Source organism: Balaenoptera acutorostrata, chromosome 3 (assembly GCF_949987535.1).
Source record: "Balaenoptera acutorostrata chromosome 3, mBalAcu1.1, whole genome shotgun sequence".
Classification (NCBI taxonomy): domain Eukaryota; kingdom Metazoa; phylum Chordata; class Mammalia; order Artiodactyla; family Balaenopteridae; genus Balaenoptera; species Balaenoptera acutorostrata.
Window position 1 is genome coordinate 159,187,978 of NC_080066.1, and position 12,648 is coordinate 159,200,625.

The following is a 12,648-nucleotide window of genomic DNA, read 5'->3' on the forward strand; positions in this document are numbered from 1 at the left end:
GACCAGGGACGGGTGGGAGGCTAAATTGGACCTTGAGGTCAGGGTCCAGATTTCTCGTCAACCTCCAAACAGGTTGGAATAGGCAGTCCATCAGGCATTTTAAGTAGAGCTCAATAGATGAACCTGCTCAGAAGCTAAAGCCAGTTAAAGGATCCCATTTGGGGAATTCCCTGGTGGTCCAGTGGTTAAGACTCTGTGCTTCCGCTGCAGTGGGCACTGGTTCGATCCCTGGTCGAAGAACTAAGATCCTGCATGCCGCGTGCCATGGCCAAAAAAAAAAAAAAAAAAAAAGAATCCCTTTTGATATCAGTCTGGAGAGCTAGTGAAACACTAAATCTTACTTCCATAAGCATGTCTGCACAATAGTGTCCATTTATTCATTTGTTCAATAAATATTTATTGAGCACCTGTTATGTGCCTGGCACTGTCCTATCCACAGCAACAGCCTTCTTGCATTTTGTTTACGTTCTAGAATGGGAAGTCAGAAAAGAAACAGGCAAACAAATAAGAAGATATTAGATAGTGCTGTGAAGAAAATAAACACAAGGCTCAGGCAATTTATTAAAGAAGATGAAGGAAGCCTCTTCTGAGGAAAGAAAATCTGAGTTTAACACTGAATAATGAGTAGAGGCAGCCATGAGTTTTTCAGGCAAAGGGAATATGGAATTCTAAAGCTCTGAAGAGGAATAATAATAATAATAGTAACCAAAATATACATGGCACTAACAATGTTCCAGGTGCTGTCGTAAGAACTTCAAAATGATAAACTCATCTAATCCTTTAACAATCCAAAATGAAATAGATACTCTCCCTATCCCATTCTACAAATGAATAAACCAATGTTCATAGACCTTCCCAAGATGAAACAGCCAGTAAATAGTAGAATCAGATCCTAACCTAGGCAGACTGGCTCTAGCATCCATACTTTTTTTTAAGTCACTGCTGTTCTTGAACTGGTTGCAGACGAGAGATAAGGACCAATGTCAGTGGATCACACTTGGAGAGGGGAGGGTAATAGGAAATGACATAGGAGAGACAGGCCTGACCAGATCATGTAGAATCTCACAGAATCATGTATATCATACGAAGTAGTTTGCATATTTTGCTAAGTGTGGGGACTATTAGAGGGTTTTCAGCAAGTGGTGACTTATATCTACTGCCTTGCAGAATCCTTGAGTCTCTAATGTGTAATGAGAGCAGTATTCGGAGCCTGCGTCAGAGAAAATCTGTGAAAGCTTTAAATGGTCCCTTCGACCAAGAATATGAAGAGGATCTGGGTGACGGCAGCTCTGGGTACAAGGAAAACTCCAAGTTCCAGGATACCCACAGCAACTCTCATTATTACGTCTTCTTAGAAGAACAAGAGGATGAGATCATTGGTTTTGGCCAAGAGCTCAAAAACCCCCAGGAAGAGACCCTACAGGCCTTTGACAGCCATTATGACTACACTGTGTGTGGGGGCAGTGAAGACATGGTGTGTACCCCCAGGTCGGATGAGTTCAACCCCTGTGAAGACATAATGGGCTACAAATTCCTGAGAATCGTGGTGTGGTTTGTTAGTCTGCTGGCTCTCCTGGGCAATGTCTTTGTCCTGGTCATCCTCCTCACGAGCCACTACAAACTGACTGTCCCACGCTTCCTCATGTGCAACTTGGCCTTCGCGGATTTCTGCATGGGGATGTACCTGCTCCTCATAGCCTCCGTAGACCTCTACACTCAGTCTGAGTACTACAACCACGCCATCGACTGGCAGACAGGCCCCGGGTGCAACACAGCTGGTTTCTTCACCGTCTTTGCCAGCGAACTGTCAGTGTACACACTGACGGTCATCACCCTGGAGCGCTGGTACGCCATCACCTTCGCCATGCGCCTGGACCGCAAGATCCGCCTCAGGCACGCCTACGCCATCATGGTTGGGGGCTGGGTTTGCTGCTTCCTGCTCGCCCTGCTCCCTTTGGTGGGAATAAGCAGCTACGCTAAGGTCAGCATCTGCCTGCCCATGGACACCGAGACTCCTCTTGCCCTGGCATATATTATCCTCGTTCTGTTGCTCAACATAGTTGCCTTTATCATCGTCTGCTCCTGTTACGTGAAGATCTACATTACAGTCCGGAATCCCCAGTACAACCCGGGGGACAAAGACACCAAAATTGCCAAAAGGATGGCTGTGCTGATCTTCACTGACTTCATGTGCATGGCCCCAATCTCATTCTATGCTCTGTCAGCACTTATGAACAAGCCTCTCATCACCGTTACCAACTCCAAAATCTTGCTGGTTCTCTTCTACCCACTTAACTCCTGTGCCAATCCATTCCTCTATGCCATTTTCACCAAAGCCTTCCAGAGGGATGTGTTTATCCTGCTCAGCAAGTTTGGTATCTGTAAACGTCAGGCTCAGGCTTACCGGGGTCAGAGAATTTCTGCAAAGAACAGCACCGGTATTCAGGTCCAAAAGGTTACCCAAGACATGAGGCAAAGTCTCCCCAACATGCAGGACAACTATGAACTGCTTGAAAACTCCCATCTAACCCCAAATAAGCAGGAACAAATCTCAAAAGAGTATAAGCAAACAGTTTTGTAAGTGGTAGGGGGACTTAGGCTGGTTTCTTGAGCATGCATTCCAACCACTGACAAAACACACAGCTGACCCAACCTGCAGGTAGTGTTCAGCTCTGGAGAGGGACTAGCATTAACCTAATCATTGCCTCCAAGAAGGAAGAGAGGCTACTGACATGTCTGAATCCCAGGTGATATCAAAGTAATGTATACTTTCTGGAAGAGTTGCTGGATGCTAAGTGCAGTGATGACATTGTATAAAATGCTTAATAAATATCAGCTGAGCCATGTTGACATTGAGCTTTCTCACTTTTATACAGCATTTCATACTAAAGATTCAGCAAATGGCAAATGCTATTAACTTGGTTGGTGACCACAAGATAAAACTGGCCCCATGTTGGTTTAGTTCCACTTCATGTTCCCTGATACAACCCAAGAGAATTTGAGTCCCTAGAAACTGAAAAGTCAAGCAGGACATCATGCAAGGAACAGCTATTTTGACACATGAAGGAGGGGGAAGGTGTAGATTTGAGTTGTTTTTACAGACTCTGAAACTTAATCATCTCTTCACAAGAATCTACCTGATGTGACCCAACTGTTGCCTGGAAAAACTGGCAAGATTTCAGCTGTTGTGGCTGAGCAAACTAAGAATTACTCTTCTTGGCCAGTCTTCTGGCATTAAATACGTGAACTCTAGAAAGTACTTATAAATAGTGACAAGTGGGAATTATGAGCGGGGCACACTAGATCTCCCACTGATTAATAAAGCAGGCTGGACACTAGTTTACTATTGGATCTTGGGCAAATTACTGGGCCTCTAAAGTCTGTAGAAATGAAGGAGCTTGATGGCCTCTTCCAGTTTTAAAACTCCACGTATATCCCTTTCCCTCAAAACATAGGTTGCCATGACAAAGAGAAAGAAAAACAATAAAGAAGCAGAATCTGTTTTTCCTATCTTGTAGAGCTGCCATCTCCTCTTTGGAGCCTAGACATAAGACCCAGGAAATTTTTTCTTTGTTTCATTTTTGGTTATGATGTCTGAACCAGAAATTCTATTGAGTGACCATATTGGGTTGGCTCTGAACCACTCATCTAATTATTAGATCTACACAGCTATAATTATCAGGCCAAAACCAGATTGATATTCACACAATAGAATTAGGGTTAGGGTGGTTTTGCAAATGCTTGTTAATTAGAGTTACTACTTCACTGTGCAGGTTCACTTGAAACATTTAACTTGTCTTCAGGGATTGGTTTCTTTACTTAGCCTTTTCTGACCCACGATACAGTACTAAAGAGAGGTTTCTTCTCTCTGAAACTGCCAGCTCTTTCCAACCTTGTTGACCACTGGACATAAAATCTTTATTCCCTAACAGTGCTCCCTTACTTAATATGGTCAGGCTTTTTATCTATAGATGTATTCTCCAGGTTATCTGTCAAGACAGTCCCTTAATTTCATCCCAAAGAGAGATGGCATTTGCTTCTCAGTGCTCATGGACCACACTGTGCATTAAAACCACAGCATGAATTAAAAGCTTGTGTTAAGTCTATGGAGTGGGGCAAGTGGCCCAGTGGGTCCCCAGAGATGGTGACCCTGACTTATCTGGAATCTCTCAATAGCCATACCCATTCCTGATTATCATTGAGACATGGATTAGACATCTTAGTAGAAATATTACACACACCTAACAGCATGACTAATCCACCAGTTTACTTGTGACTAATGAAATTAAACAAATGTGTTACCTTTGACATGTATTTCTCATCTGTAACATTTTGAAATACCACATCCTGATAAATAATGTGTTTTATCTTGAGTAGTTGAAATCATGCTTTGGAAACAGTCCTAGAAAAGTAACTTCTACAGAATTGTTGCTAAAATTTGCATTTGCAACATGAAGTAAATTTTCTTCCTATGAAATGACTATGCTGAGTCCTAAAGTATTGCTTTTTGTAATTTGTGAGCTTCTTTAGAGTTATCATTATATGTGTTAAAACTAAAGACAGGAAAAAAGTTGGCACATTGGCTAATAAATCCATATTAATAAATAAATTATTGACTACTAATAACTTAAGTATAATATTGTATCTTGGTTGTAAATGGTCTTTATGTGAAAAAATTTACTCATGGTAAAATGAATTATGATTCATTGAGAGGCAATGATATCTAAGAGAAAAAAAACGATTGGTGTTGACACTAGGAATTTATATAGTGCTCTAATGAAGATAATAAATCTACAAGACCTAGTCAGAGTTCACTTTATCTGGCAACTATCTAAAGATTTCAACTATCTAAAGATAGATCCAAATCAGTGAGGACAAACAGCCTCAAGTCAGTCACAAAAGATGTCACAAAAATTCATGCCCTAAAATTTAAGCATGTTGCTCAAAGGAGTGTCTCTCAAGAAACCCTCAAAGTTTGACTCTTGCTCTATGGATAATCTGCTGCATATCAGAAGCAGCTGATTAGAAGAAGAGAGTCTATTACAAGGCAGCACCATGAGAGGGGCAATAAAGTAAAAGTGAGGGCAAGAAGATGAAACTGGAATCATAAGAATTAAAAACAATAACAGTTTGAGAACAAATACTCCTCACTGCTTGAAGGTTTTGGAGAAAAAACTGTATCATAACACAGTGGTGTGATTCTCATTCATTCTGAATACCTAAAGGGACAAGAAAAACTTGGTAGCAATACGTTCTACTTCAAAAGATATAGAGTTCCAGCTCAAAGTGATGGATGAGTTCTGGCATCTATCAATCTTCCTTTTTCAAATCCCACTGAAATGACAGTGAGAAAATATAAAATGGGATCAAGCCAAAACTGTATTGTGAACAGGAGAAATGGTACCAACAACACACCCAAGTCTTTGATGACTTTCTGAAAATGGAAAGTTTCTGGCCTTGAGTTGGTGGATAACTTAGAGTGGAGAAGGCCACAGCCTAGAACATACAGGATAAGGCTGTAGCTGTGGAAGGATGTGTTCTTCCTTGCAGAGTCCTAAGAGACCCCTAAGCCCGAAGGTCACAGGACTGAGAGGCTTATTATGTAATCAACCGCCAGTCTATCTCACCTAGCCCCTCCCATCCCCTCTCACTCCATTTAGTTAGAACAACTGACACATTCAGTGTTTGCCCCAGGTTGAAATCAAGAAACTTATCTTAAAGAAAGTGAATGTTCAGTGTAGATAGGGCTAAGCCCCTGGTCTGGGGCGGGGGCAGGAAGCAGGGAACCTAGCCCACTTACCCACTTCCTGCCCTCACATCATAAAGTGAAGCCTGGTCATTGACACAGACGCATCAACATCAGTGTCCAGCCAGGGAAAGGCATCTTGGGGGAGAAAGATCTACGCCATCAGCTGACATTAACCATTCTCATCCTTTATTCAAAAATAAAAATGGACCACAATAATTATCAGACATTTGAGAAAGATGAACTGCATATCAATAGCCCAAAAAAAGACCAAATGGAACAGAGAACATTTCCCTAGAAAAGACAGTTCAGAAACACAGTACTATTTTTAAATTTGTAATTGATAACATCAGAGAAATTTGAGAAAATACTGGGCCCCAAAACAATAGCAAGCTACTATTTTTTTAAAAAGTAATAATCAAAACTGAGGAGGAGTTTTGGCAAATTTAAAATGGGATTGCCAAAGCCAAGAGCTTTAATAGAAGCACTAGGAGTTAAAGTAGAGGAAATCTAAAATGAACAAATAAAGATGTGAAATATTTGACAAAAGTTGAAAGATACAGAGGATTAGTCTCAAAGTCCAACATATGTCTAATAGGAGTTTTAGAGAAAATGTAGAAAAAGTAATAATACCAGAGCAACAGAAGGAAGAAAATTTCTTGAACTGATAAAGATTGATAGTGTCTCCTTAGTACTAAGGGGGCGGGGGGTGAATGAAAAAGACTCACGTGTAGAACAGTCCATATAAAATGTCAGAACACCAAAAGTAAAGGGGAGATCTAAAATGTTTGAGAGTGAATCAAGAGAGAAAGAGAGAAAAACGTCAGGTATTATAAAGAATTAACGAGCAGAGTGACCTTTAATTCAAGTTAACAAATTGTATACTAGAGGTCAATGGAGCAACACTTTTAATGCTGTGGGAAAAAATATTTAAATCCAGGATACTATACCTAGCCAAATGTACATCCAAGTGGAAGGGCAAAATAATAACATGTTTATATTACAAGTACTTGGAAAGTTTACTTATTTCAGATAAATTATCCAACACTTGGAAATAAGCAAAAAGATAACTTTTTTTGGTGTGTTTTCAGTGCAGTATTGGGCTTGACTTCCTATTGTTCAGGCTACTTTACAACTTGGTAAGGACAGAGGTTAACTTGTGCAAAGGATTTTGATCTGATAGAGATTCAGCTAACTTCTGCATGGTTTGTGGCCCCATTGGATATTAACCAGTTTTGTATCTAACCCAGCAGTTTTATCCTAACACTTAAAATTGCTTATAGATACTTAGCTCCTTAAGTGCTTTTTTTTTGGACCCATTTTAACAATTTGCTGATATCTTCATCAACTTTTAAGTTGAATAAAACCTTTGAAAAAATGTTTATTTTATATTTGCAGAAGCGTCATTTTCTAACACTACCTATATATCCCATCTGAAAAATTACTTGAAGTTGTACTTCAGAATGTAATTTCCTTTCAATGAATCTCAACACACTCCTGGTTTTACAGTTAATAATATTTGTGTGCCATAATTCTCTAAACATTTTAAAAATCAAATTATATGGCTCACTTATATTTACCAATAGAATATAAATATTACAAGCCTTGACACGTCAAAGTAATGGTACTGCTGACAAGTCAGGAGGGGGAGGGGGAAGGGAGAGGAGCAGGACATGATAAAGGAGCTAATTCCCTATCTTACACAGTGGGGAGGGAGGGAAGACTGCCCACAGTTAATAGAATAAGAAATAGAAGTTTGTTTTCTAAGGTTATAAAGTTGACCAACTGAAAAACTTAAAATTAATACCAGCCTCCAAGTTTTAAGGCTGAAAGTTAGGAGATTATGCTAAATCAACTAATTTCCTAATCTCCCTTATGTGCAGACAAAAGATACATTGTCTAAATATCTATAGTTCAAGTAATAGGTACCTAAGTATATAATAGTAATACAATAACAACCACCAGAAGAACTAAAATCAGAAAATGGCTAAAAGTGGTTTTCTAGGGATTGGGATTAGGGATTGAGTACTGTTAGGGGCTGAATTGAGTCCTCCCAGATTCATATGTTGAAGCCCTAACTCCCAACATGACTGTATTTGGAATAGGACCTTTTTGGAGGTAATTAAGGTTAAATGCAGTCATAAGGGTAAGGGCGTAATCCCATTGGACTGGTGTCCTTATAAGAAGAAGAAGAGACACCACAGCTCGCTCTCATTCTTGTGCACACAGAGAAAAGGTCATGGGAGGACAGAGTGAGAAGATGGCCATTTGCAAGCCAGGAAGAGAGCCCATACCAGAAACGGAATCTGACAGCACTTCAATCTTAGACTTTTAGCCTCCAGAACTGTAAGAAAATAAAATTCTGTTGTTTAAGCCACCCATTGTGTGGTATTTTGTTATGGCAGCCCAAGGTGACTAACATAGATGAAAACTTTTCAACTGGTGCTCCTCTGTACTGCTAATTTTTTTTATCACATGCTTACTTTTTAAAGACACTGGAATGGAAATTATTATAATAATATTATTCTTTAAGATAATAATTAAAATGTATCATTTAAAGAAAGGTGCAGAATGGCCAATTTTATCAGGTAATTGAGTTATTATATCTTTAGAGCTATAAGAGGGAGGCAGATATCACATTGAAGGTCACTTGAACAATAATCTGACCATTATGAAATTTAGATTTTTAGGATGTGACAAATCTAAACCGTGAGTTTTAAAGTGCCTACTTTGCAGCAATATCAAGTAAACTAAACACTAAGAAAGTAAAAGCCCTTCAGAATTTATTCTATTGGACAGTCTAATCACATTAAATCAGAATTTCTGTTTCCCTTAAATGCATTGCTGTAAGTTGCATAGGGAGAATGAAGCAACTAATTGTTATCTGAAATACGAATTTAGTAAGTAAAAAGAAAAACTCTGAATAAAGGAGAGGAAACTAAGATCGTGTAAACAACTTCAATTTCATCACCCATTTAGTATAATTTGGGAATCTATTTTGGGAATTTGAGAATATTTGGGAATATTGTTTCATTTATTGAAGTGTTTTAGATGGAGAGGGATTAGGAAGGTGATGGACAATTGCTATTGGACATCACACAATAAAAACTTTAATTGTGGGCTTCCCTGGTGGCGCAGTGGTTGAGAATCTGCCTGCCAGTGCAGGGGACACGGGTTCGAGCCCTGTTCTGGGAGGATCCCACATGCCGCGGAGCAGCTAGGCCCGTGAGCCACAATTACTGAGCCTGCGCGTCTGGAGCCTGTGCCCCGCAACAAGAGAGGCCGCGGTAATGAGAGGCCCGTGCACCGCGATGAAGAGTGGCCCCCACTTGCCGCAACTAGAGAAAGCCCTCGCACAGAAATGAAGACCCAACACAGCCATAAATAAATAAATAAAGAAAGAAAGAATCCTGGTCAAAAAAGGTGATGATTTACTTTCTAAAAAAAAAAAAAAACTTTAATTGTATCTCAGCGCTGTACCTGCTAGTCTTAAAAAACATAACAAGGTTCCTTATAGCCCATCTTGGGGGTTTAAAGTCACAATGCACTATAAAAATGGCTCAGGCATATGGAAACCATGTAATGATGTATTAATAATTCACCATAATGGGATACAAACAAAGGATTCTAGTCCTTGAGAAATTTACAATCAAAAACAGCACTATAGATCTGCCCATTGGATGGGACGCATTTTGATAAAAGCCTATTTATAACTCATTCCTGTGACTCAGGTTTCTTTCACCAAGGGCACTGCAATTTAAGGACTAACCCCAAAGGCAGTTGCAAAAAGGTCTGAAAGAGCCTCAGTTCTCTAGGAGGCTTTTCAAGTTTCTCAGTAAGGGCCATATTAAACAGATGAGGTAAAAGTTTGAGAAAAACAAGACTAGTTTCATCCCTGTTTCTTTTTAGCAAATCCCAGATCTAAATTTTATTACATTCCACATCAGTTCCCCAGACACCATGTGGAAAAGACTTCTGGAATGATAGTAGACAAATTTAGATATTGTCAAACGAGATACGGGCAAATGATTTGCGGATCTCTGGGAATATGGGACTCCTAAGATTTTTTTTTAATAACAAATTAGAACCATTTTGCTCTGTTTGCTCTCAGATATTTCTCTGATTTCTCTAAGTGTTCTTTAAGCACTTTGACAGAAGAGGAACCAGGGGAAGTATTAATAGCTTCAGCAAACGTTGGAGAAATGAGATACCGTGACCAGTCGATGCCATGGTCCAGATGAAAGAGGAGATGCCTGACATCATACCTGTTTTCACCATCTGTAGGCCAACTCTGGAGAAAAGGAAAAAGTGAGCACACACCTCTGGCACTCATAGGTCTTCCCAGAGACGTATCCAAGTTGCTACTTGATTTCATTTTCATTAGTGCACTTGAGCCACTAGTGGGAGCAACAGTTGGAGGAAATTAAAGCATTTTCTTCTGCTTCTTTAACTCTTTGACCATCCAGCCTAAATGGCACCCATGGTACCCACTCACCCTACAGCCACACACTGTCTTCCATCTAGAAGACCCTCAATCTACACTGACCCTTCCATCCTATCCTAGTCCCAATACCCTCTTTCCAACCTATTCATTCTTTTCTATCCCGCTTCATGTCCTAAAAATACCATTTCTTTGGCCCTCATGCCACTATTAAAATGGGGAAAGGGGCCTATATGCTGCATCTAGGATATATTGAGAAACTTTTCAGGAATCATCATCGTAGACTGGTGATGGAGAAAGTGAGAAGGTTCAGAGTATAGTAGTACCAGTGGTTGAATGGTTCAGGATTAATTACATATAATGAGAAAGAAATGTGTGGCTGGTGCTTTTTTTTTTTTTTTTTTTTAAAGAATTTCACTTTATTTTTTGGCTGTGTTGGGTTTTCGTTTCTGTGTGAGGGCTTTCTCTAGTTGTGGCAAGCTGGGGCTACTCTTCATCGCGGTGCGCGGGCCTCTCACTATCGCAGCCTCTCGTTGCGGAGCACAGGCTCCAGACGCGCAAGCTCAGCAGTTGTGGCACACGGGCTTAGTTGCTCCGCGGCATGTGGGATCTTCCCAGACCAGGGCTCGAACCCGTGTCCCCTGCATTGGCAGGCAGATTCTCAACCACTGCGCCACCAGGGAAGCCCCTGGCTGGTGCTTTTTATCATCTCTCTCAGCTGAAAAGGAAATGCAGGGGCTAATAATTTCATATTTATATGGTTTCCTCTTACAGCAGTTGCTTAGTAATGCCTACCATTTCTGCAGAAGGATTCTTTAACTTTTTGAAAAGTTAATAATAACTACTACGAAATCAATGGTTAGAAGAAGTGTCCAGAAGCATCTAATCCTTTTGGGAAGACATGAGTTCTTAAATCTTAAACTTTAAAAACACTTTATTAGGGGCCTCCCTGGTGGCACAGTGGTTAAGAATCTGCCTGCTAATGCAGGGGATATGGGTTCAAGCCCTGGTCCAGGAAGATCCCACATGCTGCGGAGCAACTAAGCGCATGTGCCACAACTACTGAGCCTGCGCTCTAGAGCCCGCAAGCCACAACTACTGAGCCCATGTGCCACAACTACTGAAGCCCACACGCCTAGAGCCCATGCTCCGCAGCAAGAGAGACCACCGCAATGAGAAGCCCATGCACCGCAACAAAGAGGAGCCCCCGCTCACCACAACTAAAAGAAAGCCCACGTGCAGCAACAAAGCCCAACACAGCCAAAAATAAATTAATTAATTAAAAAAAAACTCTTTATTAATAGCTAACACACACATAGATATGTGTATATGTATATAGTAACCCTGTTATGGTTCTTACTAGGTTTCAGTGCTGTTCTAAATATTCTATTAAAAGTAATTCATTTAGAATAAAGAAGATGTGGTACATATATATAATGGAATATTACTCAGCCATAAAAAGAACAAAGTAATGCCATTTGCAGCAACATGGATGGACCTAGAGATTGTCATACTGAGTGAAGTTAGACAGAGAAAGACAAATACCATATGGTATCGATTATATGTGGAATCTAAAAAAAGGCTACAAATGAACTTATCTACAAAAGAGAAATAGAGTTTCAGATGTAGAAAATAAATTTGTGGTTACCAGGGGCTAAGGGGTGGGGAGGGATAAATTGGAAGATTGGGATTGACACATACACACTACTATACATAAAATAGATAACTAATAAGAACCTACTGTAGAGCACAGGCAACACTACTCAATACTCTGTAATGGCCTATATGGGAAAAGAATCTAAAAGAGAGTGGATATATGTATATGTATAACAGGTTCACTTTGCTGTACATCTGAAACTTACACAACATTGTAAATCAACTCTACCCCAATAAAAATTTTTTTAAATAAAAAAATAAAAAATAGAGGAGACCTTCAAGATGGCAGAGGAGTAAGATGTGGAGATCACCTTCCTCCCCACAAATACATCAGAAATATAACTACATGTGGAACAACTCCTACAAAACACCTACTGAATGCTGGCAGAAGACCTCAGACTTCCCAAAAGCCGTGTGGCTGACAGGGTCTTGGTGCTCTGGCTGGGTGTCAGGCCTCTGCCTCTGAGGTGGCAGAGCTGAGTTCAGGACATTGGTGCACCAGAGACCTCCCGGATCCACATAATATCAAATGGTGAAAACTCTTCCAGAGATCTCCATCTCAACACTAAGACCCAGCTCGACTCAACAACCAGCAAGCGACAGTGCTGGACACACTATACCAAACAACTAGCAAGACAGAAACACAACCCCACCCATTAGCAGAGAGGCTGCCTAAAATCATAATAAGGTCACAGACACCCAAAAACACACCACCAGATGCAGTGCTGCCCACCAGAAAGGCAAGATCCAGCCTCATCCACCAGAATACAGGCACCAGTCCCCTCCACCAGGTAGCCTACACAAC

At 40.5% G+C, this 12,648-nt stretch overlaps 1 protein-coding gene across 1 annotated transcript in view; it reads left to right on the forward strand.

Annotated features, from left to right (window-relative positions):
* TSHR (thyroid stimulating hormone receptor) overlaps positions 1-2,581 on the forward strand; it is a 161,399-nt gene extending 158,818 nt beyond the window's left edge. The window contains exon 10 of the mRNA XM_007188703.2: positions 1,168-2,581. Coding sequence (XP_007188765.2) covers positions 1,168-2,581 — 1,414 coding nt within the window. The remainder of the gene's footprint in view (positions 1-1,167) is intronic.
* Positions 2,582-12,648: the final 10,067 nt, after the last annotated feature.